General features: G+C 37.0%; 1 protein-coding gene across 2 annotated transcripts in view; it reads left to right on the top strand.

Annotated features, from left to right (window-relative positions):
- Positions 1 to 4,135: 4,135 nt before the first annotated feature.
- LOC122836154 (kazrin-like) overlaps positions 4,136 to 24,966 on the top strand; it is a 157,303-nt gene continuing 136,472 nt past the window's right edge. Inside the window, exons 1-2 of one of the 2 annotated variants that reach the window (XM_044125882.1) lie at positions 4,136 to 4,406; positions 6,131 to 6,518. In XM_044125882.1, the coding sequence (XP_043981817.1) occupies positions 6,443 to 6,518 (76 nt within the window). In that variant the 5' untranslated portion in view covers positions 4,136 to 4,406; positions 6,131 to 6,442. The remainder of the gene's footprint in view (positions 4,407 to 6,130; positions 6,519 to 24,966) is intronic. The other variant, XM_044125899.1, reaches the window with a different exon arrangement.

The raw sequence follows: 24,966 nt of genomic DNA on the forward strand, positions 1-24,966 counted from the left end.
CTACCTCGGGTTATTCGACTTCCGAGGTAACTTGAACGCAGCATTACTACCAAAGAGGGAACTAAAACATGCAGAAAACCGGCCCTTGAGGACTTTGGACATCCAGGTACATTGTATTTTCATATACTGAAAAATAAACAATGTTTTGAACCACACTCAGTTTTTAAAAAGACAACTATTATTAGCGGCACATTTCAACAAAGTACATAAAGGCCAGGTGAGGGCACTGTTTCCTTACACTCTTTCCTGTGATGAATACAAAGCCGCTATGGTAAGGTACCACTGCTTCTTCACTTAATGCTGGTGTTTGACAAAGAACAAAACGTAGTCTACTTCAGCTTAACACAGGAGCAACAATGGCTTAACTCACTGTCACTCATTCTCCTGCAAACCAATTAAGAATCCTGCGACAGAAAGGCTTTTTAAAACGTGTTTTCTCTTTTGTTTCCAAAGAGTTGAACAGAAAAGGACCATTTTAAAGAGGGAACTGGTTATGCAAAAAACATTGGGTAATGCAAATTTGTGTGAGAACTGCATAAATTCTGTAAAATGTCAAATTCGTTGCACAGAAACTGTTTGAAAAATTTGTGTGCACATATTTTCTTTTGATGCCTGAATCACAGCCTCTGACCTTTGACTGTCCACTTAGATTTATTTACCAAGATTTAGTTGCTTAATTCTTTTTGCTTGTGTACTCTGGGGCAGAGGTTGAGGTTCTGTTTAAATAAAGAGACAAGTCGCATGTGGCAAAAGAGCAAAACAAAATCCCAAAGAGCAGCAAGAAATGGAAAGTAGCACTTTTTTCCTTACATAAGACTTGGGCTCTTGCTTCATTGCAGAGAAATATAAATTGTTGTACAACTAACTTATCCATCATGCACTTTTTCTCATGATCAAAAATGAATCTCATGCTGTATGAGAACAATATTTGTGAAAATGCACAAACAAAATACCCTTTTTAAAACCGGGTGTCTCATTTTGAGTGAGAGGAGTCCCATGTTTTTCAAATATAGTTTGCAAGAAACAAATTTTTTAATTTTTTTTTTTTTTTACTACAACATGTTTAATGTAGCATAATATATACTGCTTTTTTCAGAGGCAGCATCCAGTAAATAAAATCCAATGTTCGTGAATCGAATGCTTTTCTTAAATACTGGATTGCTAATGCCCACTTGCTGGCCTTTCTAGCCTCTTCATATGTTTACAATTCCACCCACCACAGACTCTTGACTTTGTTCAAGCCCACACGAGTAAATCTAACAATGTGGCCTTATCTGACTGGCATAGTATAGTTTTGGTTACAGAGAACCTGTGATAGAAGTGGCGAGAAAACCCAGAGTTGTCACATTTGAATCATTATGTACAGATAAAGGTAAGTTTTTCTCTTACTTTGATATGACTTTGCCCCAAAGAGCAAATTTTTTTTCAGAACAATTTGAATTCTCAGTAGTTTGCAAGGTTTCATTTTTACATGTTGTGTTGTGCTGGATTTATTAATGACTGAATTTGGACGTTCCTCTGTCCAGCTTTAAACAGCAGACATACCATGTCGTCACCTTACTAAAATAATGGCCTAAGTCTCAGGCAGTTCTCTATTCAGATGATAAAAATAAACATTCTTCCATATATGGAAAATCTTTGCAATGAGGCCATTATCCCTTCTTATATTACCCTGAACATCAATAACCATGCAAAACATGGCAGAAGCAGCATCATGCTGCAATTATCCTTGTTTTTAGCAGGAACAGGGAGGCTGGTCGGTTTATTGGCTGATGGATTTAGTTGAACACAGGGTAGTCCCAGTAAAAAAAAAAAAGACATTTTCTTTACTGTGTTGTTCTTTCTGTCAGCCTAATAGATAATTCAATTGAAACAAATTGAAGGTTAAGATTAGAACGATGGAGTGTTTTGCAAGATTTTGTACCACATTTCATCATTCCGTAAAGATATCTTTCAATCTAATTTTAAAAAGACCCTTGAGATATTAAATCTTTTTTCAAGAGTGTTCAGACCTTTTAAAAACCTAAGCATTACATAACGGTTCAAATGCAATTTGTTTGCAATGACATGTATTTGCCAGAACTTCTTACAGGAAAAAAACCAAAAACCTAATCATGTAAATTTGGAATGGATCTAAATAGAGAGTAGCATGTAAAATAACTCTGAATAGTAAAGACTTTAAACCTCCCACACGATGCCTTCATGTTGATTGGATGCAAACATGCGTAAACCAGCTTCAAAATGCCATTAGCTGACATGATAGAACAAAGCAGAACGTCCAACATAAGCATTAAATTCACAATGACATGTAAGGAACATCAGTGCTTTCAGTGTGGTGCACATTTAGCAAAGTTACAATTATAGCACTGACAAGAGTTTTTAAGCCTGTCTGACTTTATTGCTTATTTCAGAATAATTGCACCTTAGTTTTCATTAAGTTTAGAGATTAAGTACAACTCATACTCAACATTTCAAGAGGTTCTACATGCATTGTAGCACAAAGTGGCACATGTATGTCTATATGAAGGAAAAGATTTGCTCTAAAAAAATTTAGAAGTGTTGCTTTTCTTTGTATTCAGTCCCCCTTAATAAATTCCTTGTAGAACTCCCAATTGGTGCAAATTTAGTGCCTAAAGTATTTTTTTAAAATTAATTCTGATTATGAAATTGCTGTAATTGAGTCATAAATGACACTTTCACAATAGTTTATGGCTAATTCCTTTGAAAGCAGACTGCTGTTCCTGACTGTTTGTCCATCGGGGGCGAGGTTTGTGTGTTCTCTATTTGCACACCCACAGTTAAATCATTAACAGAGAAGGTAATTTCTGCTTAATTGTAATTGTTCAGCAACATGCAGTACTGTGAGAATGTGGCTTTAATTGGAAACCAGGCAGCAATGCAAATCAGCTATTACTACAGATAAACTTCTGGGGTTTAAATAAAATATCTCTTTTTTTATGATTCTTCATTACTCAAAGAAGGAAGCTCCAAGTGTCAGAGGTGCTAACATATTGCTTTAAATTGCCACATCCCCTTGTGTCATGGCAGTAGCTGTGATAAAATGCAAATGCACCGAACTCAGCGGCAGCAAATGTTGCTGCTTTAATTTACTGTGTGATCTTGTCGAAAGACTTCTAGATTTGTTCTCCCCTCTGGTGGAGCTCATACCTCTACTCTTTAAACGCTCTTAGTGCTTTCACAATAAATGATCACAAGGGGGTTGGACTTTCTTTCTTTCTTTTTTTTTTTTGTTTGGACGTTTTTTTGTTGTTGTTTTTTTTTCTGTTATATCCAAATATTTTGAGAGGCCTGTTTTGTTATTGAAGTGAGGAAAAGTAAAGACTGGTAAATGCTGAGGTTTAAAGGATTTGTTTTGATTGTGTTATGAAAGGCGTTATACTCACCAGGTGGCATTTCAGTGGTGCAATTCAGAAGTGTTTGGGTAAGAGGGAGTTGCTGTCTGATTTCTGACACATTTGAGCTGTGCCAGTGTACCTACAGTGACAATCCAGAGCCAGGAGATAGAGGATCTCCCAGAGCTCACAAGCTGAGTTGGAACTTCAAACCGCGATGCTGCATTTGCATGCTAAAAAAAAACCCAGTAAGATTTGTAGCCTGCGGCAATGTTGAACTCTCCCAGGAAATTATGAAAGGAAGTGAGGACACGAGATCAGTGATGATCTGCAACAAAACAGAACCATCTATCCCCCAAGTCTGGTGAGAAACCTTTGATCTCCAACTTGTTAATTTCATCATGCTTAAACAATTTTAGGGTTGAATTACAAACAGAAATGCAGAGAGATATAACCATGGTGTGACAATGTCCCGTGTATGTGATCTCGTTATAGAAGTGCTCAGAAATGAAGGCAACAAAATACAGTAATTATTAGCAATTATACAACCACTGTCTAAGAAGTTTGAAAGAAGTGGCATTTTAAAACTTGATTTTTTTTTGTAAATTGCAGAATTAATCTGGGTCCAAATTCTGGGCTGGGCCTTTCTGTGTGAAGTTTGCATATTTAACCATGCATGTATGGGTGTATTGTTTTGAGCACTTGGCACTTTAAAAAAACAAAAAAAAAAAACGACTGTTAGGTTAATTGCTTGCCACCCTGTCATTGGTGTACCGAGCCTGGCCGTTGCCTTCTTGTGCAATTCCGCTCTAAAAAAGTTCTTGCTTCCAGAACATTCTGGTCTTTCTCTCCTGGACTCGGACTGCATCCAGTAGAGTTTTTAGCAGGCCGATTGGCAAACAGAAGGAGAAGTTACGTGTTGATTTTCTGCGCTGTTTTAGAGTTGTAGTCTCCCTGTAGTTTTGGCAATGGCAACGGAGGAAGTGAACAAAGCCATTCGTCCTCCGTCTATGCTGTGGAGGATGGTTGTTTTTACATCGCGGGCAATTTCTGGTAAGCTTCTTGGCGTCGAACTGGCGCGTTACATGCGCCACATGCAAACGTTACCTAATGGGCAAAATTCAAAACCTGTAACACGGTCCACGCCTCCAGCAAACAATCATCTCTCAACAGCCGAGAGCCCAGACCCTCAATACGAAGCAAAGTGTAGCAGAAGGAGCTGGTTTTTCACCAGGCTAGGTTGTTCCCTGCCTCTCACCCAATGAGTGCTTGAGTTATGCACCAGTCAGTTGGATAGATTATTTTTCTCTGTAGAAAACCAAAGCATGTTGCTTAAATATTAATGACTGACTAACGCAATGATAACAGTTCTTCCATCAAAAACAATACTCAGAGTTTGTGCAACCGAACGATGAAAGAAAACCCTCATTTTGTTTTTGGGATAAACATGAGCAGAATGGCCTCTGGTAGCTAGTTGTTTTGTAAAAGATCACTATTGGACTTGCTTGCATTCTCTCATTGACAAGTTGACTTTGTTTTATTGCCTTTCCACGATATATTTAGCTATTTAGCTTGAATTTTGACTGACTCATAGATGACTAACCCTCCAAGCAGTTTTCACTGTGTGAAAGCGGTGAAACCAAGCTGGTAAACCACAGTGAAAAACAAAAACTTTGTTGGAACTTCTGCTTTTTGTCCTATGCAGTGCCGTTAATGTGGGAGCAGAATAGATATGGTAACAGGAACATTAATAAAAGATGCAGATCCATTTTTAATGATCCACTGGCCCCTTTACTTAGAAACTGATTTTGTTTCCATGGTTCAGTTCGTTTGTGCAAAATACTTTTTTTTTTGTAGTTGTTGAGGTACTTGCAAAAGCATATCTTTTTGCCTGCTTTAGCAAGATGCTATATTAAACCTTAATGCAGATGATAGTATCTGAGATTCATTGTCTTCTCTGTCTATTTTTAGAAGATAATCCTCAAGTAGGGTTGCATTGAAAGAAATTGGGGAAAGAATAGAATGGAGCTTTACTGTTCTGAAGCAAATTTAGTTTGCAAAGATTTAGCTCTCGGAAAACGATTCTGGATGTGTGCCTCAATTCAAAATCAGAGAACGATACGGTTGCATTTCATCTTAAAGGAATGGATTTAAAAGATGTTGTAAAAAAGATCTTCTTAAAGGATTTCTTCCATTTATTCTTTGTCACATTTAAATGCTTTAGATCACCCAACACATCTGAATTTCATACAAAGATAATTTGGCTAGTTGTCTTTATATAACTGGTCAAGTATGTATCTGAAGGAAACTCAAAATCTGTTCTCTAATGGGAAGTTTTTAAAGAGAATATCAAACCATCAGGACTTTGGTTATGTAGCAAGGCTTCACATATCAGTAAGCTCCCCTTCAAAACAGCTCAAAACAACTGAAACTAGTTTGCAGGATATTTATGTGAAAAAACCCTGCAATGTGGACAAACCAAAAACAATTATGTGAAGACAAGAGTGCCAAAATTCCTCCACAGTGACATAAAAAAAAACCATGGGTGGCACTTACAGTCCAGTAGTTTTAAGAAAAGAGGAAACTGGTACCAGAAGGGTCTAACATTGGTAGTTGTGTGCACATGCACACATTTGCATATATCTACACACACAGTCATCACTGCTCTCACGTCCATCAGAGGGGTAAGAGTCTGTCTTCTCACTGCAGCAGGCTTCTCCTTCTCATTGCTCTATCCCTCTCTCTTGCTTTGTTCACGCTGTGCTCTCCATCTGAAGCAGCGCCACACTGGAGCTTTAATGAGCAGTCTGAGAGAGCAAGCGCAACACACAGATCTCCCGTCAGCCAAAGAAGAGCGCACAACTCTCAACGGCATAGGAGGCGACCAGACGATCTGCTGATCTGCAGTCAGCTTAGAGGCAACTGAAGAAGCCAAATACCCTCTCTGTGCGAGGCGTAGGAAGAGGTCGTGAAGAGACTTCGGCGGCAAATCAGCTGAGAAAGAGAGAGGGTGGGGGGGAAAGAAGAGAGAAGACTACTCTGGTGTGGAAAGCTGACCTTCGGTGCACTCCAAAGAAGAAGGATCGGCCATGGAGGAGACGCTCACCTGCAGTCGAAGCCCTTTCTCTCAGGTGTTTGGGCGCCAGGGTCAGCTGATGCAAGCCAGTAAGTGTTGAGACACACTGAACATTTTCAAACATCTTGTGCATGTTTGTTTGTTTCAGATTTGCTGCATGCATGGTCTAAATAGGCTTTTAGGTGATCTGGGTGTCACTTCTAATTAATTATTGTTCAAGGTAGATTATACCAAGTGGAAATTTTATGCAATGGAGGTATTTAGTGAGGCAACAGTTAAATCTGTCCCACTTTCTGCAAGAAGCATCTTTTCTTCTTTTTACTTCATTTTTTTTTTATGTTTTTTTTTTTTTTTTTTTTTTTTTTAGAAGCTTCTGATGGATTCATCGCTCAGTTCTCCCAACGTTGTTTAATCTTGTCATCATAAAGAACGCAGTTCCACTTTAGCCGCGGTTTCCTCGCACGCTCTGGTTTTATATTTTCTGCTTCAGTTTCAGAGTAACGCAGAGTGACACGTTGATGTGTTAGCGCTGATAGGCTGTGAGAGAGATGTCAGGTGTGAACATGTGTGCGCTGGCGGATGATGTGCTCGCTTTCTTTCTGACTGTGATCCTTTGATCTCAACCTGGCTGCACAAGCCACAGGTCTGACATAAAAGCAAGCGGGGGGAAAAAAAAAAAATCACACAGTAAATAGTGGAGTGCAATAATACACCCGTATGGAGTAATCCAGCTAAATGTATCATCAGTGTTCTTAATGTTCATAGTTTGTTGAGCTGGGGAGTTGTCTAATTTATTGGAAGGGAGGTTCGGAGTGTTTTTGTAGCTGACAGATGTTGAGATTTAGCTGCAGCGGGACTTAAAAATATTACCATGCAAAAGTATTCACAGCTTTTGATCTCTTTAACATTAAAACCTCAAGCCACCTTGACATTTAACATGATGGAGCACAAAGTGGCACATGTATGTCTATGTGAAGGAAAAGGTTTACTCTTAAAAAAATTGGGAAGTGTTGCTTTTCTTTGTATTCAGTCCCCCTTAATGAATTCCTTGTAGAACTCCCTATTGGTGCAATTACAGCTGGAAGTCTTTTGGGATATTGCTCTACCAGCTTTTCTCTGTCAGATTACGTGACCGTGAACAGCGGTCTTTCAGTTGTCGGTACAGATTCCTGATTGGATTTAGGCTTACACTTTGACTGGTACTGGTTGCTGTTGCGACTGGGATGAGATTTGGTTTCCAGCAAAAGTCTTCAACTTGCTCTTACAAGGTTTCTTCCAGCGTTTCCATGATTTTAGCTTCTTCTACCTGAAGAAACGCATCCATTTCAACATCATGGTGGTGCCACCATCAAATATTAGGGAGGATAACAAGTACAGGGCGATGTGGGGCCGTTTCCATCAACTAATGGTGTTAGTTGTTTAGTCTACATGTATTTATCACGTAAACATGCTATCATTTTTATTTTGTATGCTTCTCATTGTGAGATACTCTATTGAAACTTTTAACTTATCAGGTAATGAGTATATTCTTCCAGCTCTGTATGCTTTTAGGAATTGACTCAATCATTCTTTATATTTTAAGTTTAAAAAAGGTTTCCTGGGGCCACTTTACTACCGTAAAATGCACCCCTGGCTGATCTAATGCCAAGTAATGTTGTGGTTCTTGGAGGTTTGCTGCAGATTTAAGTGTTTACAAGCTGGTGTCTACTCAGCGAGTTCATCCACTGCGGTGTGGAAATGTTTTCCCTTTTCTTAGCCCTACTGAAACACGTTTACAATTTATTTATCAGACGGTGTCAAAATGAGCTAAATCCATACTGTTTTATTTAACGCTCTCATCAATATTTAACAGCCTTCTTTCAGGTTAATGTTTAGGTTGCAGGAAAACGGAGGCCTTCGTTGGGCCTTTCACACAACCGCAAATGGAAAAGAAAATTGAACATCAGACATTGATCGCATGTCTTTGCTCTACTGTTTCTGTTTTACTTGATCACTTAAAGTAAAAAAAAAAAAAAATAAAATAATATATATATATATATATATTACGAGGCAAAACTAACTTATTAGATTTGCATCAAGTACAAAAAGCCATGTGCACAATTTTTCAAAAGCGTTTATTTTCACAGAACTTAACGTAGTTCTGTAAAACATAAGCATGCGGTGCGCTCCTTATGTTGCTTGAAAGTATTACAACCAAAGTTTGAAGAGCCTTAAAAATTCATGCTCTGGAGGATCTTCACTGCGAGTCTAAAGTGAGGAGGATTTAAACTGAAACGCCGCTCTCTGCTTCATGAAACTGGCATTACCATTGTATGTGTTGTGCTGAATTACAGTCGCTCCTGCGCTACCCCAACTTATCTATGCTCTTTGAAGCCTCTGCGGCACGGCTGCGATTTTTTTATTTTTTTTTGGGTGTGTGAAACGGGGAGGGAAGAGGAAGGAGAGCGGTGAGAAGAGGGGCAAAAAAAGGAGAAAAAAAAGTGAGCGAGCTGCAAAGTGTTTGAATAAGAGATGGATGTTTTATTCTATTTTTAGCAGCTTTTTGTGGTGTAACCCAGTTGTTAAGAGACTAATCCACAACAGTGCTGAGCCACAACATTAAAAGTTAGAAGAGTAATTATTAGAGGGAGGTTTTTTTGTTGTTGTTTTTTTTAAAAGATAGCTTTGGCTGTCACCCATGACTGAATCTGAAGTCCCTCTCCCAGATGCAAAGTCCTGCTTGAGCCGCGTGGAGAAAAGTCATTTAACGAGTGTTGCATACGCCTGAAGACCTGAATATTAACATCCTTCTGGCGGTCTCCTGGCAGAACAAACTCTTGCCTAAATTTTTCCTTTCTCATAAAACCTTATTCACGTGGCTGTGCCAGGTGCGTAATCCAGCTTCAATTCTCCAACTCCCCACTGGTGCTGTGATTTATTCCGCGCTCAGTGTTGCGATGCGCTATCAGAAATCCCTCAGCAGCTCCTGGTTGTTGGAAGAGCATTACCTTTGCTGGCTCCAAAGTAGTTGAAGAGCTCAATTAAAGTTAATTTCCCAATGCTGCTTGTATATTTTTGTGAAGTCAATTCAGTACAGGAGGAGAATGTTTTCTTACAGCAACGACTTGGTCAAAATTTGTCATAATGTTATAGAAATAACAGATTCGGTCTACAAAGAAAACTGTCAACATGTCATTTTAAAAGCTAATTAAAGAGGAACCCTGTTTCTGCAATTGAAAAGAATCTCTTATCTCCTGGCTGTGACATTTTTAATGGCGTACTTCATCTGTTGGCCCAAATTTTAGGCATTAGCCTTCTTTTAGTTCGAAAATAAATCGGCATGTAATGCGATTAATGTCAGACACTAATTATATTTCCCTTGCGGTGTTTTTTCCCTTTCTGTATCTTTGTGTTTTGGTTGTGTGAAGCTGGTGGAAACAATTACGTAAATTGCTTTCAATTATTTTTGTCTTTCCATATTCTAAAATTACTCTGTTATTTTATAATGCTTTGCACAGAAGCAGATGAACTGGGAATCTGAAACAAGTCCTACCTGTAGTTGAACAAGTTTTGGCCCCTGAAAAATTACTATTTCTTTGACACTACAGTCAATTCAAAAATTTATTCATTCATAGTGAAATGACGTTTTTTAGATATTTTTGTTAAAATAGATAAAATGATAAATATCAGTAAATTTTGGCCCCAAATCTTTTTCAACATAATAAAAAGCCAAAAGCACACAATATAATCAATAATTGTTAGGCGTAATCCGTCTGAAAAAAAAATTTGATCTCACCTGAAGAAAGCTTTCTTAGTTGGGGAGAGTGGATGATTATGTTTAACTGTGCAAAAAGTTTCTTGTACTAATCTTCTTTGATAATAGGATTTTAAATTGGTGCAATTCTCTTGTAAACGATCTCAGATTCAAAAATCGGAGGAACTAATAATGCAAGTTTTTAAAAGACAGATAAACTGTTTCCTCAAATATCCTCTCAATACCTCAGCAAGCTGCTGGTGAGCCGGCGCTCAGGAGGGGTGAGCAAGATTTGAAGTTTTAATGCATGACCACTGCAGGTGTTGGACATATTTTGGTCTTCTTTGAAGTGATTAATTCCTCTCCTTCTGCCACTTATATTACGGTTCCAGCAAACTCGCTCAGATTCCTCACACCTCCTTACCTGGTGGGCTTTCCTGCAGTTAGAGATTAGCTTCACGCTGCTGGTGTTGCTAATCATGTGGAAGAAGTCACGTTGCAGAAACTTTGCTTGTGTATTTGGACTGCATACTCCATCTGGTTACCGTTATCGCTTTTTCTATTTGTATGGTTCACATTTTTAGTTAGTTTTTTTTTCTTTATTTTATTTCCCTGGGGTTAAGTTTTCAATGGTTTGTGAATGGAACCAGTTGATTATGATAACTGTTTCTTTGTTCTGTAACAGATTATTTTTTTCCTCACACATCTTACTTAAATACTGATGTGCATTAAGCTCACATTTTGCATATTATTTAGACAAATTAAGTTTTGTGAGAAAACATAATGAATCCCACTACTAAGAATCTTTGATTTTGAGATTACAATATTTGATTAACTTCCAAAAATGACAGTTTTAGTGATGACTTTCATGATTAGGAGACTTTTGACTTGGTGAAACATTGTAATTTGCAAAACATGTCGCACAATTTAAGAATCATGGAAAGTGTTTTCAGAGAACTTGCTGCATTTGCTGCATGTTTTGCTGATGAGTATCAGTAAGCAGGATAAAATTTTTTTTTTGCTTTAGTGACTTCTTTATATGCAGTTCAGCTCCGCTCTAATAAGTTAAACATATCACAAATTTACAGAAATTAGCAGTGATTTAGTCGATAAAAATAACTTTTTCTCCATGTATGGAGTCAGCTTAGTTGATTAGTTAAATAGTTATGTAACATCCTCAGACATACATTTTGACTAAATCTCTGATTGACAAGTTAGACAAGGATGAATGCAGATCATCCATCTGCACCAGTTGACTGAGTTATCTTCACACGAGGTAAAAAAAAAAACATTGCACTTGCATCAGAAATTTAATCCAATCAAAGTCCGCCGAATTAGAAAGCTGCCCGTTGTGTCCAACCAGCCATAGTTAGAAACCTTGAAGTCTTGCAAAAACATTTGTATCAGGATTTTTGCAAGAATGTGTCAGGAAGGCTACTTTTATTGTCATCCTCTGACAGAAAAAAAAGTCACTGAAGTCATTTCTGTGGCGCACCTGGCATGGTCTGAAAATTTTACATGTCACCCTTTCCCTTTAGATCTTAGAATTGGACAACTCGAGTTTCTATTAACCTTCAGATGAATGAGCAAGCTGCGAAAAGAACCCAACTGAGGAGTCAGCAGGCAGCCCCTCTTCCGCCTCATCCCGTTTCTATCTTCTAATATAGGCTGTTTTTCTAACATAAGGTTGGGATGTTTGCTCAGCCTGTCGCACACGGGGGTCATTCTGAATACAAATTGCACGTGTTTAAAATTGTTACGGAGATTTCTGTCTCTATGCCTCCTCTCAGGAGGGAGCATTGGTGGGAGACTGGGTTCAGTGAGGCAGGAAATAAGCTTACAGATTTTATCTTCAGGACGTCGGGGGCCATAAAAGAGATGTTTGACAATGTGGAGATGGGATGCTGAAGGTGTAGAAATTGCTTTGCTATAATTACAGCTTAGCATACCTTGCTATGCAAATATAACCTTCCATGCGATCATCTGCAGTTTTTCAACGTGCAGCCTCTACAACTGTCAATAATGTCTGCATCAGTATTTTCCAGCAAAATCTTATCTTAGCAATTTTTTTCAGTCTACATCCATGCCTAGTCGGAATTTGTGCATTATGTCTACTGTAGCTAAACTACAAAAGAATGCAGCAAATTTCAAGTTATGTAGTCTGCTATCAGAATTGCTTTATACTGTAATTATTTTTTTATAGCCTAGATTTTGCTCTTTTGCTTTCTTTAATGCTGGTAGCCTTGACATCAATGCAACATATTTGCAATATGTCAGCTGATTTGTTTTTGTACTTACACTGAGGTTTAAGCAAATCCACTAAACTCTAAAACGTTGCACTAGTTTTTTGTTGTTGTTTTTTTTTCCCTTGACATTTATTCAGCAGACGTCTGGCTACATGAATATGTTATCAAAGGTAAACGGAGGAAATGGTACAAAATCTTGAAAGAAAAGTCTGATTATGCAGCTAATGTATATTAATGTCTATAGAACTCTTACTGATTCTCAAGTAAGATATTCTAGTCTACAAAAATGTGAAGATGTGTCTAACTGTTTGGCCTGTAGTGAAAGATAACTGGAGAATGTTAAGTTTGTACTGTAATTTATATCTGTTACAGTATATAAATACTTTGGAATTTCTTTGGAATTACTTCCGGAATCAGAATTGTCCTTTATTGTCGTTGTGCAAATGCACAACAAAATTTGTTTCAGTGCAGCCCATCCAGGGTAGACGGGTGCCTGAGTCTGTAGCCGTAAGAGGTTTTGCCCTAGCTGTGTTTTATAAGCACTTTAAGTATATTAAATAAAATTCCATGCAGAAGATTCCAGCCGAAATGTAAAATTAGACCCTTTTTCATGTAAGGCAACATCTCTGACAGCTGCACCAATGATGCAGCAAAGTTTGAAGCAGGTTCATAAAACAATACGCCAAACTACTTCATTATTACTAAGCAGATCAAACCTTTCTGATTATTAAAATAAAAATCACAATTTCACCCCTTTTTTAATCAATTAGGCCATAAATTGACCAACAATTGGTTAATTGGTTCATTGCACTAAATCTCAATTTAGCAATTTTTATTTAAAAAAAAATTTAAGAAGTACGGATTACTTTGCTTTGCACAACACGACAGCAAGGAACAAAACCTTTTGGTGTTAGAGTACAATCTAAATCCCATTGTAGTTCGCAGGATAATAATGATCACAGAAAAGTTTAAGCTGGACATAAATGGATTTGACATGACAGGGTGACAAACACAAAGCAATAGGCTGGAAATGTCTTGCAACGAGAATGATGTAATAATATCAAGATGTTAAATTAAAGACGGCAATGAGGGGGAAACTTGTCAAAGAATCACTGCAATGTTGGCCCAGGAAGGTCCAACAAATTACATAAAAGTAATTTCCTTTGACTTTTATATTGGATTTATTCTTTGACCTAAGCAAACAACTGTCCTGCTTCCAGAAGAGCTAATGAGTGTGAGTTTCGAGATTGCAAATCTGTGTGGGAAATAAAACCGACAAACTGCATTTTATGAGATTCGTTAGTGTCAATGTGGCTTTGAAGTCAGTGATATCCGATTCAATTCACAGATCTTAGCTTTTTTGATGTTTGAAGCACAGTTTAAATTTCATTAAGGCCTTAGAAGTGAGGTTCCATTTTGTGTTTGAAGTCCTTTTTGTTTTTGAAGTCCATCCTACTTTTAAAAGCCAGCCCTGCAGGGATGAGGATACAGAGTGGAAGCTGAATATTAGATGTTCCGCTACACTTTAATGTTTATTACAGTATTACAATGACTTACCCAAAAGTCAGTGGAAGAAAACCTTCACAGATTTCTGGGGAAGTTGGTATGAAATATTGTATCTTTAGTTTAGTTGATTAAGGTAGTCATGTCACTGTGTTTATGGTGAGAACTGCTTTAAATTCAATAAATGAGTATTTTAAATACAGGGTGTATGTTGGGGAAACTTCCAGCATCGTGATCTGCATTCCTGCTGGGTGAAAAGAAGGTCCTTCCATCAAAACACCATGCAACATCGTGGCTTGATTTATGTTGACATCAGTGGCCGACTCGTGTACAAAACTTGTCGGCTATCTGTTGGTCTCTTCTGATTACTCTGTCAGCCTGTGATGTTGCACAGCAGTAGACCACAAACTGCCAGGACTGGATGGTAACTATCAGACAGGGAGTCACATCTGCTGGGACATGTACTGAGAATTTGTTCAAGCACACATGTTATGGCTGTTTTCTTTAGCCTTTTAAGCTGTTCTCCTTGCAGTCACCCTTCACTTCAGACATTAACAGAGTGTCTATGGAAATTTTTACAAGCTAATGCTTGTTAACTTGCATATTTTTATGCAACATTTTAAGTTGTAGGTCAAATGTAATGGGTACAACAGAGAGCTTTACATCTTATTTTTGTATTAAAAGGAACATAAAACCTTCAGTCTGTCTGATTAGTAATTCAGAGTCGAGCATCTAACATCACCACTGGCCATCATTGTATTTCATCAGTTTCTGTAGTTAAATTGCAAGGGTTTCTTGTTTAGCTCCATTAATCTTCAGTAGCAGGTGGATGATACTACAGGAGTTTCACAATTCCCCTGCCAATCACTTCAATCCTCGTCCTTTCCTTCAAATCCTCACTTCAGGTGCCTGTGCTCTACATCCAGATGATCCAGCTCTGCTGAGCTTCCCTCAGTGAGGCGAGGGATTGACGATGAGTGATAAAGACTTAGTCTTTAAATCTGTACACATACAAGATTACAAGGCAAAGTTTAAAGAGTTTGAAGTCACCTCAACAGTGGTATCTGGAACATGAGGTGGAGAGCTTTGTACTTCACCTGCTGAATTAGCTGAAAATATTTCCTACAATGAAAAACTGACAAGTGAAATTTTTTTTTAGATATTCCTGTCAACTTCAAATTTTTTATTTTTATTTTTTTGCTGTGCTTTTATGTATTTTCCTGACATATCCATAACTTTTCATTTCCACAGTAGCACCAAAATCCTACAAATCCCCACAGATTATTTGATTTATGGAGAAAATTGCTTAGGTCTTTCAGCAATTATACTTGCAACTATATAACATAATATTACATCTCAAATAATGTATTAAATATGCAAAAATCATTATATAATATAAGTAGGAATCTTCCAGCAAATGCTGTCATAAGGATAAGATTAGTGGAATGTTTTTTTGTTTTTTTTTTCTTGTGTAGAAGCTCAACATCTTCTGCTGTAATTATCTTCGAGGTCTCACTGCCTTAGGGAGTTATCTCACTCTAGCTGAGGTGTTATGTTGGCACAGCACAGCAGGCTGAAAAGTCACACAAAGCTGACTGAAGCCTCGCATAAAGTAATAAAGCTGCTCATTAACCTGGTCGGTAAGATTCATCTGAGGACACTATTTTAAAAGAACAATTTCCAAATGGTGATATGTCGTCATAATTCATTTGTCCCTTGAGCTAATTCAAGTTTGCTCGATGTATATTTAGCTGTTTCACAACACAAACAAAACTGAGCAAGTGTACTGCATTGTCTTGTCACAGAAATGCTGTAATGATTTTTTTTTTTCCTGATGTCAGCCAGCTTTAATAAAAATTAATACCATTTCTCCTTTGTTGCTTAGAGCACAGAAATTTCTATCTCAAATATTAGTCTTTTTCCAGCCGTTGATTACATCCTTGATAACTGTATGCAATGTTTTCCCAGTGGTGGGCAGCTTATGTGTGGCTGTTTGCAACCCTTTTGTCAACGCTAAGCTAGCCAAAGGTGCTCTGGCCACATTACAGTTTCAGTGCAGCCAGTCATAGTTAGTTTATTTGAAAATAATGAATATCATCTTTGGCAGAATCATACTGGACTTTTTGAAGTTTATTGGACTGTATGTCATTAGACTTTGGGTACTGATTGCTTCTTTTGTATAAAAAACCATTTTGCGAAATTGCCTTATCGTGCTACACTTCACTGATTATAATTGATTATTAGTTTATCAGCTTTGTGCTACTACAGCAACGGCAACTGCTACTGAAACACTGCAACAATTGCCTAATAAAAATATAACTGAATCTCATGCATCACTCTGCAAGTGCTGTCTATGCTAATGCAGATATTCTTTCCGACAATTTCAAATGAAAGTGAAACTGACACCATGACCTACTTTCTGTTTATTTTTGCTAATTATTTGACCACCTAAATTGAAATATTCAGATCTTGTCCTTTTGATTTAGAAAAATATAAGACATGGTAATACATGCCAAGATAGGATGTAGTCACTTTAATTTCCTTTTTGTGAGAAATATTTAGTCACTGCACCACATGCTCAAATTTACACTGTAATTCTACTGCTGTTTATGTTTCAAAGTGTATTAGAGTTCTGAAGAGCACTATTTACATTTTTCATGTTTGTTCTGATGTCCCCTTATGACTGCAATACAGATCTAAACAAGTCTAATACATTTTTGTGAATATTTTCTGCCGGGGGAATTCATGTAAATCTTCATGGTTCTTTCTTCAAGACCTTAACAAAGTGTAATTAACTTTATTTCTTATGCTTTCTGAGCGTCAGTAGTTTTCCTTTTAAATTCTCAAAGTGAAATTTGCCACTGAGCACACCAGTCTGTGCATAGTGTGGTCTAGTTTCACTTGTGTGTTTTGCTTACCTCGATTGTAACAAGTGGTTATTTGAGCTTCTGTCCCCTTTGCATGAGCATGGCGACTGTCCTGATTTTTGTCTTCAGGATTTTTTTGTCCATACAACTTTTGTTGGGAGCGTTCTATGTAAACTCAAGTGATGGTAAAGTCCCAACAAACTCATAGTCTCTGAAACATTAAGAAAAACCAATAGCAACCATTACTTAAAAATGACTTGAATCCCCCTTTTTTATATTATAATGCTTGGAACTTCATTAAATTGTCTCCTCCATGTCTAAATGACTAAATGCTGCCATGCATATGGTGGAGTCACAGAGCTACTGCAGTCAAAGATGCGCATTTTGTCCTGCAGTTAGTGTTTCATACGTAAGGTCATTGTAACCCACCATACAGAACATTGATTAAAAAGCAGTCTAATACTAATGGTTATGTTTATTTTTGAGTCTGGACAGAATTATTTTAGCATCAAAAACATCCGTTAATGTTTTGGACATTAACTTTCCGACTAACCTCTGTAAACACTGATAGTTATCTACTGGTCCCAATCTGTTAACATAACCAGACTTCAGAAATACATAACTAGAGAATCCATTTACTATGTTTTCTGTTATGGGAGAGCTGCAGTTAGAGAAAATTCTGAACATTCGAAGTTGCCTCATGCTATCGTATACTGTAAATAAAATATTTATGAAGTAATTACAATGTCAGGAATTTAAGAGGTGCTGCCTCAGATTGGGCTCTTTGGAGCTGGAGTAAAGCTAGGGAGCAGCCTTTAAATTGGATGAAAAAAAATATGTAAGTATGAGCAGTTAAAAAAAGCAATAAAATAAATCAAGAATTATACCTGCACATTAATAAGAAGGTCTGAATATGGCTCCTGATTTTATAATGTCATTATGACTGGTCAACTCAGTTTTGCTTTATATGTGGAAGTTTATGTCTATTAATGAACCCTTCAATATGCGGAAGAGGAAATATCTCATTCATTCTGCTGGCGACATTGTAATTAATTGACACTAGATAAAAATTTAATCATTGAAATTACTTTAACTCTGCTCTGAAATGTCAACCAGGTTACAAACCAAGCACCAGCTCTTGAAAATAGTTCAAACAAAAGCGAAACAAGAAACTTGAACTAAAACGCGGGTCATTTCAAACTAGCCAGGCAGCAAGCAAAATCTGTTACCTCAAATAAAGATTGAAAATTCAGCAGCCAAGTCAAAAGTTTTCAAAGATGCAATCTGCTCACGAACACAGCTGTTTGGAAGTCAGCGTTTTAAATAAGGAGGCCTCTTCTGGGATTGGCTGAACCGCCTGTTGATGATCCAGTTAATAATGTGGAGGATGAGCCTTTAAACAGGAAGAGCCAGTCTGGATGGGATCTGCACCTAATCCCCCAGCAGAACAAGCAAGCAGGAAGCTCCAACTGTACCAACACTTGCAACATAAACAGAATTAAAAGAAGAAAAAAAATCAAATAAGGCTGTAGCAATATGCACTAAGTCATGTAAACGATGTTTTCTTTTCAGCATCACTGAGTCTTGTCTCCTGAGCAAAACTCGCAAAAAATACTCAACACCCAGGTCTACCAAAGTGTATTTGAAACATAAAAAGATGGGTTGATAGATGGTATAAAGATGTGTAGATTTAGTGCCCATTTTGTTAGATTTCCTGAGACATAAAAATAAAAACACAGTTGGATTATGCTGTATATCTCAAGATTTTAGTATTTTAAAATGACTCATATTTTGCAGTTTATTAATAGCCCAAATTAAACCAACCAATCAGTCTAAACTTTTACTCTTCACCCTGGCAGATGATTTTCTTTAGTCTATGCTTTGTGACAGCAGCTTCCAGCCTCAAGGCTACATCAGCTAAATGTAAAAGAGAATTGTCTTGTCAGGTGTTAATCAGATTCTGCCCTCTTGTTCAAATGAATAAATAGTTCATTTGTTTTTAAAAAATGCATTATAAAATAGAAGGTTTTCTTAAAATTTAAATGACATTTTAAAACCGTTTTTTTTTTTTTTTCTTTTCAGGTGCAGGCAATTACTTATTTTCAAGTATACATTTAAGATTAGTGTAAAAGGAAAAACTGTATGATGTGCGTAAATCTGCAAGTGATGTTACATTTGAATTGCAAAACTCAGACATCAATGCAGACAACAACACCCACCCAAGTCAAAAGTTGTAATAGCAAATCGTCTTGCTCAAATATTAGTTTATAAAGTTATATGGAAATTTTACAGTGAGGCTTTGTCTCCAATCAGTGGCTTGAAGCGTTAAACTAACCCCAAGTGATTTTTAAGTCTTTAATTTACATCCCTAGCCATTTGTTACCATGCTTTTATAGCAAAACATGGTTGACCAAAGTGCTGTGCAGCATGGATATAATTCAGTAGCCGCAGCACAATTACAAAGCATAAAAAACACTATTAAAAACAATAATTCATACGTCAATTAACCATGGATTTAAAGGGCAATGAATTAAAGTGAGATTTCAACCGGGATTTAAAAGTCTCCTCTGCAGTAGCTTTCCTTATTTGCACAGGCAGATCATTCCAGCGTTTCGGCTGTGAAGGAATGATCTCCCCTAAGTTTCAGCCGACACCAGAAAAACTTTTTGAACCACTCAAGAAAGCTTCCATTTACGTTTACTAAAATGTAACTAATTATAAGTCTTCCACAACTGAAAACCGCCTAGCATAAATTGTGTTATCCTTTTTCCTTGGCTTTTAAGAGGTTTCTTTCCTTAAATCCAAGATTTCTAGTGTATAATCTTGTTTCCAATGGAGACGATTTGTTTTGTAGGTCAAGAGATTATACTTCCACGAAGTTCAGTCATGTTTCCTGGAATGATGAGTTCTGTAGCAGAAATCCATCCTTAATGCTGTGTTGCAAAAAAGGCAAGCACATGTATTGAAGAGATTATTTTTAATAAGATCTTTTATTTGTCTAACAATTTCATTCTGTCTGTACTGTAAGAGGCTCAGGAGGGTGTGTTGTGGACACTACACCATCATCCATATGTGGAAGTGCTTCCTGTTTTATAGGGTATTTTTTTAAATTACTTATTGGCTTTAAAAAAAACAACGAAAAAGATAGTATTTTATTCGTTTCACGTTTAAAAAAGTCTTCTATAATGTGATGATGCATGCAGTTCAAATTGTATTCTGCGTTAGAAATAAGATTTAGGAAAACAAAAAACCTTCTGTATGTAGAAAAACAAGGCTGCACCTCTGAGTAAAACTGTCACGGTGTTTCTAATGTTTAACTTATGGCTCCATACCTAGGGATTAACAATAACAAACAAATGAACGTGTCTTTTTGAAATGAGCGCAGGCAAAGATATGCCTCTAGATGCCTGTCCTAGATCCAAACTTTGACAGTGAAAAGAAGCAGCAAAAGCAGCTTTTTTTTTTTTACTTCAGTGATGCGTTTTGAAGAGGCACACGCTCAGACCACCCACTCTCTCTCTATGAAGAGGCTTTTCAAATACACGCAGTTCACATAACTCAGTTTATTCACTCTTAGGTTTTGCGTTGGGATGTGTGTACTCAGGTCTTCCTGTTTCGGCAAGTAAGGCTTTGTGTTGGCTGCGACCAAAATCAAAAACAATCAGAGCCTTCAAAGCAGCAGATATGAGGATTTTTTCCTTTCAACTCCACAGAGCCTTATGTTTGTTTATGAGGCCAGATTACCAGAAGATGATCTTATATGACGAACATACAAAAAGCAAAACATAATTTGTTTGGTGTTTTTTTTTTTTTTTTTTTGTCTATGCCTTTTGAATCAGATCCTGTTTCTGAGTATTCTGCTCTATTATCTCTCTTGCTGAGACGGAGAGTGAAATGGAGCCAGTGTAATCCATTCAACCAGCTGAGAATGTCGTTTCGAGCAGAGCACAAAAAAAAACACGAGAACGAGGACAGAAAGATGAAGAAAAACCTCATGGAAGTCTAAGCGGAGAAAATGGGGGTGGTTTCGAGGGGGATGCGTTTTGTGCTGGAGGGAAATAAAATTGGTTGGGGGGGGGAAAGTGCACCACTGCCAGATTTCTCTATCAAACATGCACACGCAAATACACCCACATGTAAACACAGCCCCCCACACACACACCTAGTGTTTTGAAGTGCACAGCCCTACACCTCCAGGAAAAGCACATCCCATATCTGCTGCTTTGCTTTTATTCCACCCCGTACAGCAGTAACAGATACGATTAGTGGGGTTTAATGAGCTCTGTGGAGATGGGGGTTCTGCTCGCCGATTCACAGCTGCCGGGCCCCCAGGGGGTTCAGTTCCACCAAGCAAGTGATGTGAGCTGTCTCTCTGCCTGCACCATCTCTCTGTCTTCATCCCCACCGTGGAAATTTTGTGTGGGTGTCGGAGGCAGGGTGGCGTTACTTGGATTTGTGGCTGCATAATGTGTCGGCATGTATCCGCCGTATAAAGATGACAGGTTGTTTAATCGTGAAGGCTAAACTCTCTCCTGTGAAATATTCTGCCTTATCAATTTGTCATGAAGGAATAATTAGCATTCCTTCAAAAACAAACATGTAACTTTTATTGTTGATACTTTAATAAAAATTATTAACATGGGAAATTTAATTGCAATTATTGTGCCAGCTATCACCCTTGGTAATACAATCATATTGAACTGCTCTTAATTAGAAGACTTCACTCCTGAATGTTTGTTATATTACACATGAACATTCAGAAATACATAGTCGATTTTATTTCACTGATTGTGTTTTTGGAGGTTTCACATTGTGATAGAGATCAGATTTTCATAATTATGTATGTCATCTACCAATACACTTGCAGTCCTGCAAATGTGAAGTACAAATCTGTAGTATATATATCTTATTACAATTTATTGCAATGCTTTATATAATTTGTCATGGAACCAAAACATTACTTTCTGATCAAAGCTTTCCTTTTTTTAAAAATTTCATTCATCTTGTGGTGCAACAAAATGATGCAAGAGCATGTTATTCAATGTTTTATCTTGACTTTTACCAATAGGGGGCAGTATTGGATAGCACTGGTAATGGCTTGTCCTCTCAGGAACTGTTTGGAGTCAATAAACTAAAACATTAAACTGTAAAATTTTATGATTGCCACAAAATATAATCTTTTAAAGTTTGTCGTTTTTTTTTCTTGACCTCTTCCAATGTTTTTTGCAATGTTCATCACGTGTTTCTTCTGTAAATATTATTCTACAGATCCGGTTGTTTTAATTTTGCTACTTGCACTGGAGAGATTTGAGCTTTTGTATGATGGAAAAAAAGTAAAACCATTGTGAAAGGTATTAGCTTTCACAATAGAAGTGGCTGTTGAATACAATGATGTAAAACAAAGTCTATAAAGACTTTTAAAGCTGTTTAACTTTAAATTATTTTTTTAGTAGAAAATGGTGAATAGCTCTTCAGAAATAAAACATTTTGCAGCTAAGTATTCAGGTTCCTTATGTTGACTGAACAAACTGAGGTGATTGGTTAGCCAGATTTATTTTTTGTTCATTTTTTTAAACATACAATTGAATGACTATCAACTCTATGTCCTAAGGCAGCAGGTTCACTTTTGGCAGTGCACACCAGAAACCAATATAAGCAATGACATCATGTGCAAAAACATGTAATAATTTCTCCAAGTTTTTAGTTTTATCGCTTAACTCTGATTGGTTGTGCATCTTTTTACTATTTGGTGTATTGAAATGAGAACATATGACACCCTTGGCACTTGGTGCTCAGTTCTTGGTTGTAATTGGGTGCATTCACATTTGTGTTCAAAATATTCAAGTAAAATAAATGATATGAAGGTCAAATTTCAACTTTATAGATATTCTTTTTTTGTACGGACCTTTCAGCCTATACCTCTGGCTCTCTGTCATTAGTTTCATATTTGCTGAAGGCAAGCTGCCGGTGAAATCTATTTTAGGCTTTACATGAAGATGCAGAAATACACTCACTATAGTTGTTGTATTTTCCATTGTTGTTGAAGGCAGTAACATCTTTTGGATCTCTTGTCACCGTTGTTGCCACAGTTGCCTGATAATTTATCTGTACTCATTTAAAAAGTAACTTAGTTGCAGTGCTGATTACTTAATTTTAAAAATAATTAAATTAGATTGCAAGAAATGTCGATGTCTATTACCACATTTGTCCAAAGATTCCCAATAACTTTTATTGTACACCTTATAATACTAATTGTGCTGCATTTAGTTGATTAATACTTTGTCATTTAACTTGTACCTTTATGTCATACAGTTGTAACTTGTTGCTTCAGAAACCTGGTGATTACCAGAAAGGCAATCAGTGTTGGATAATCAATATGTAGGGTAAAGGTCAGCATTTCAGGGGTCATGGTTCATTTAAACAAAATAGTGGTATTGATTTTGGCACATAATGTAGCTTTTGTGATCAATGACCATATATTTGAATTTGATCGATATTATGTGCTTTGTGTTAATGTTGTATATCCTGTTGAAATTGCTTTCATGTTATTCGCAGTGAACTGAAAGAGGAAAATCTGATTTTCAGAATCACATTTCAACAATTTTATTGTCTTTACGTTTTAGGACATGTTAATTGATATTTTTCACAGACTGCTAAAACTACAGATTTCCAAAATGCTGTAAATAAATGTAAAACATAAATCAAGAAATGCTGATTTATGTTTGCCTATTTAACTACTTATGGCTAAAGTTAGCTATTTTGATGAATGTTTTTGAATTTGTCTAACATGTCATTAATTGAAAAGGAAATAAATTTGAGGCCAACCTAGAGACACTTTCTTGCCTAATTGGTTTATATTTGGATAAACTAAAATACAAGCTGTAAAATGTTATGACTGCCATATAATCGTTTTAAGCCTCTTGTTTTTTTTTTTAATCTTGACCAGGAGACATGTTTTTTGCAGTTATTTTTATGATGCATTTCTTCTGTTCTAATGTTTCAGACTATCATTAGAACAAGAAATATTATTTTTAAGATGATCTGCTGTTATGTCTAAAATTTCTGACCAGGTTCTCACATTGCCATTTATCTTTTACTTTTGTAATTTTTTTTTTTTGTGTAATATGCTGTAGACAAGTCGGTGTGGTGATAGATGGTGTAATGATTAGATTAAAGATGAAGTGGACTGTGTCGGTGAACCTAATATGCAGCGTTCTCCAGCCTACTGTCACAAGGGGGGAAACTTATTACCACATTGGAACGTTTTGTTTTTCTTTGCAGCCAAGTGGTTGAAATGTTGCAGGCTCTCGACGTTATTTTTTTATATCTATTTTTTTGCGTTCAACATTTCACCTTCGGCGAGATGTTCTTTGATTTCTAGCCTTACCAAGTAGAGGGCACTGTGATTGTGCAGTAAGAATTGCACCCGTCAAATCCTGACTGAAATCAGATCCACATACATTCTGCTGTTATGAATTAATGCTGATATTCCATAAAAAGTGAATATGTGTCATTTTGCTTTTTAATCACCCCAAATTAAATAGATATTTAATTAAGTTGAGGTCGAAATTCCCATTTATGCACGTTCTATGGTCCACCTTTAATGACTAAAGAGATTTATCAGATACTTGGACTGACTAAAGAGTCTTGAAATTCAGGCGACAAACGCCCCTGTTCACATATTCATTACTCTGACTTCTGCCCGACTCTGACCTCGGGGAGGGACACGGGCTTCCTCTGCAGGTCCTTCGTTTCCTTCTTATCTGCGCTGCCTTCAATCCCAACTTGTCAAATTTCCTCCTCGGAGCTTGTTTGCTTGGAAATGTCAGCCGTAGTGGTGATACAATTTTGTTGTTGCGCAACACATTAATCTAGCCTCTCTTGCTGTCTCCTCTCTCTCTTTTTCTTTCTCTATGCATGGGCGTTTGTGTCTGAAAGAGGCTTTATATTTGCATCCTGAAAATACCTTATCCAGCTACTTGGCCTCAAATCATCCTACTCACTGGGATTAGGCAGGTTGCATTTCGTTATTTGGCAGAAATGTGCCAGTAGAGGATTTTTAGCTAGACATAATAGATTTAATGGCTCAAAGTTTGTATAAAATCACCTCTGGACAGATGGCCAATCCTTAAACCTCCTTTCTGACTGACATGGCTATAACTTTAGAATAATTTAAATGCTGGAAAGA

Source organism: Gambusia affinis, linkage group LG01 (assembly GCF_019740435.1).
Source record: "Gambusia affinis linkage group LG01, SWU_Gaff_1.0, whole genome shotgun sequence".
Lineage (NCBI taxonomy): Eukaryota > Metazoa > Chordata > Actinopteri > Cyprinodontiformes > Poeciliidae > Gambusia > Gambusia affinis.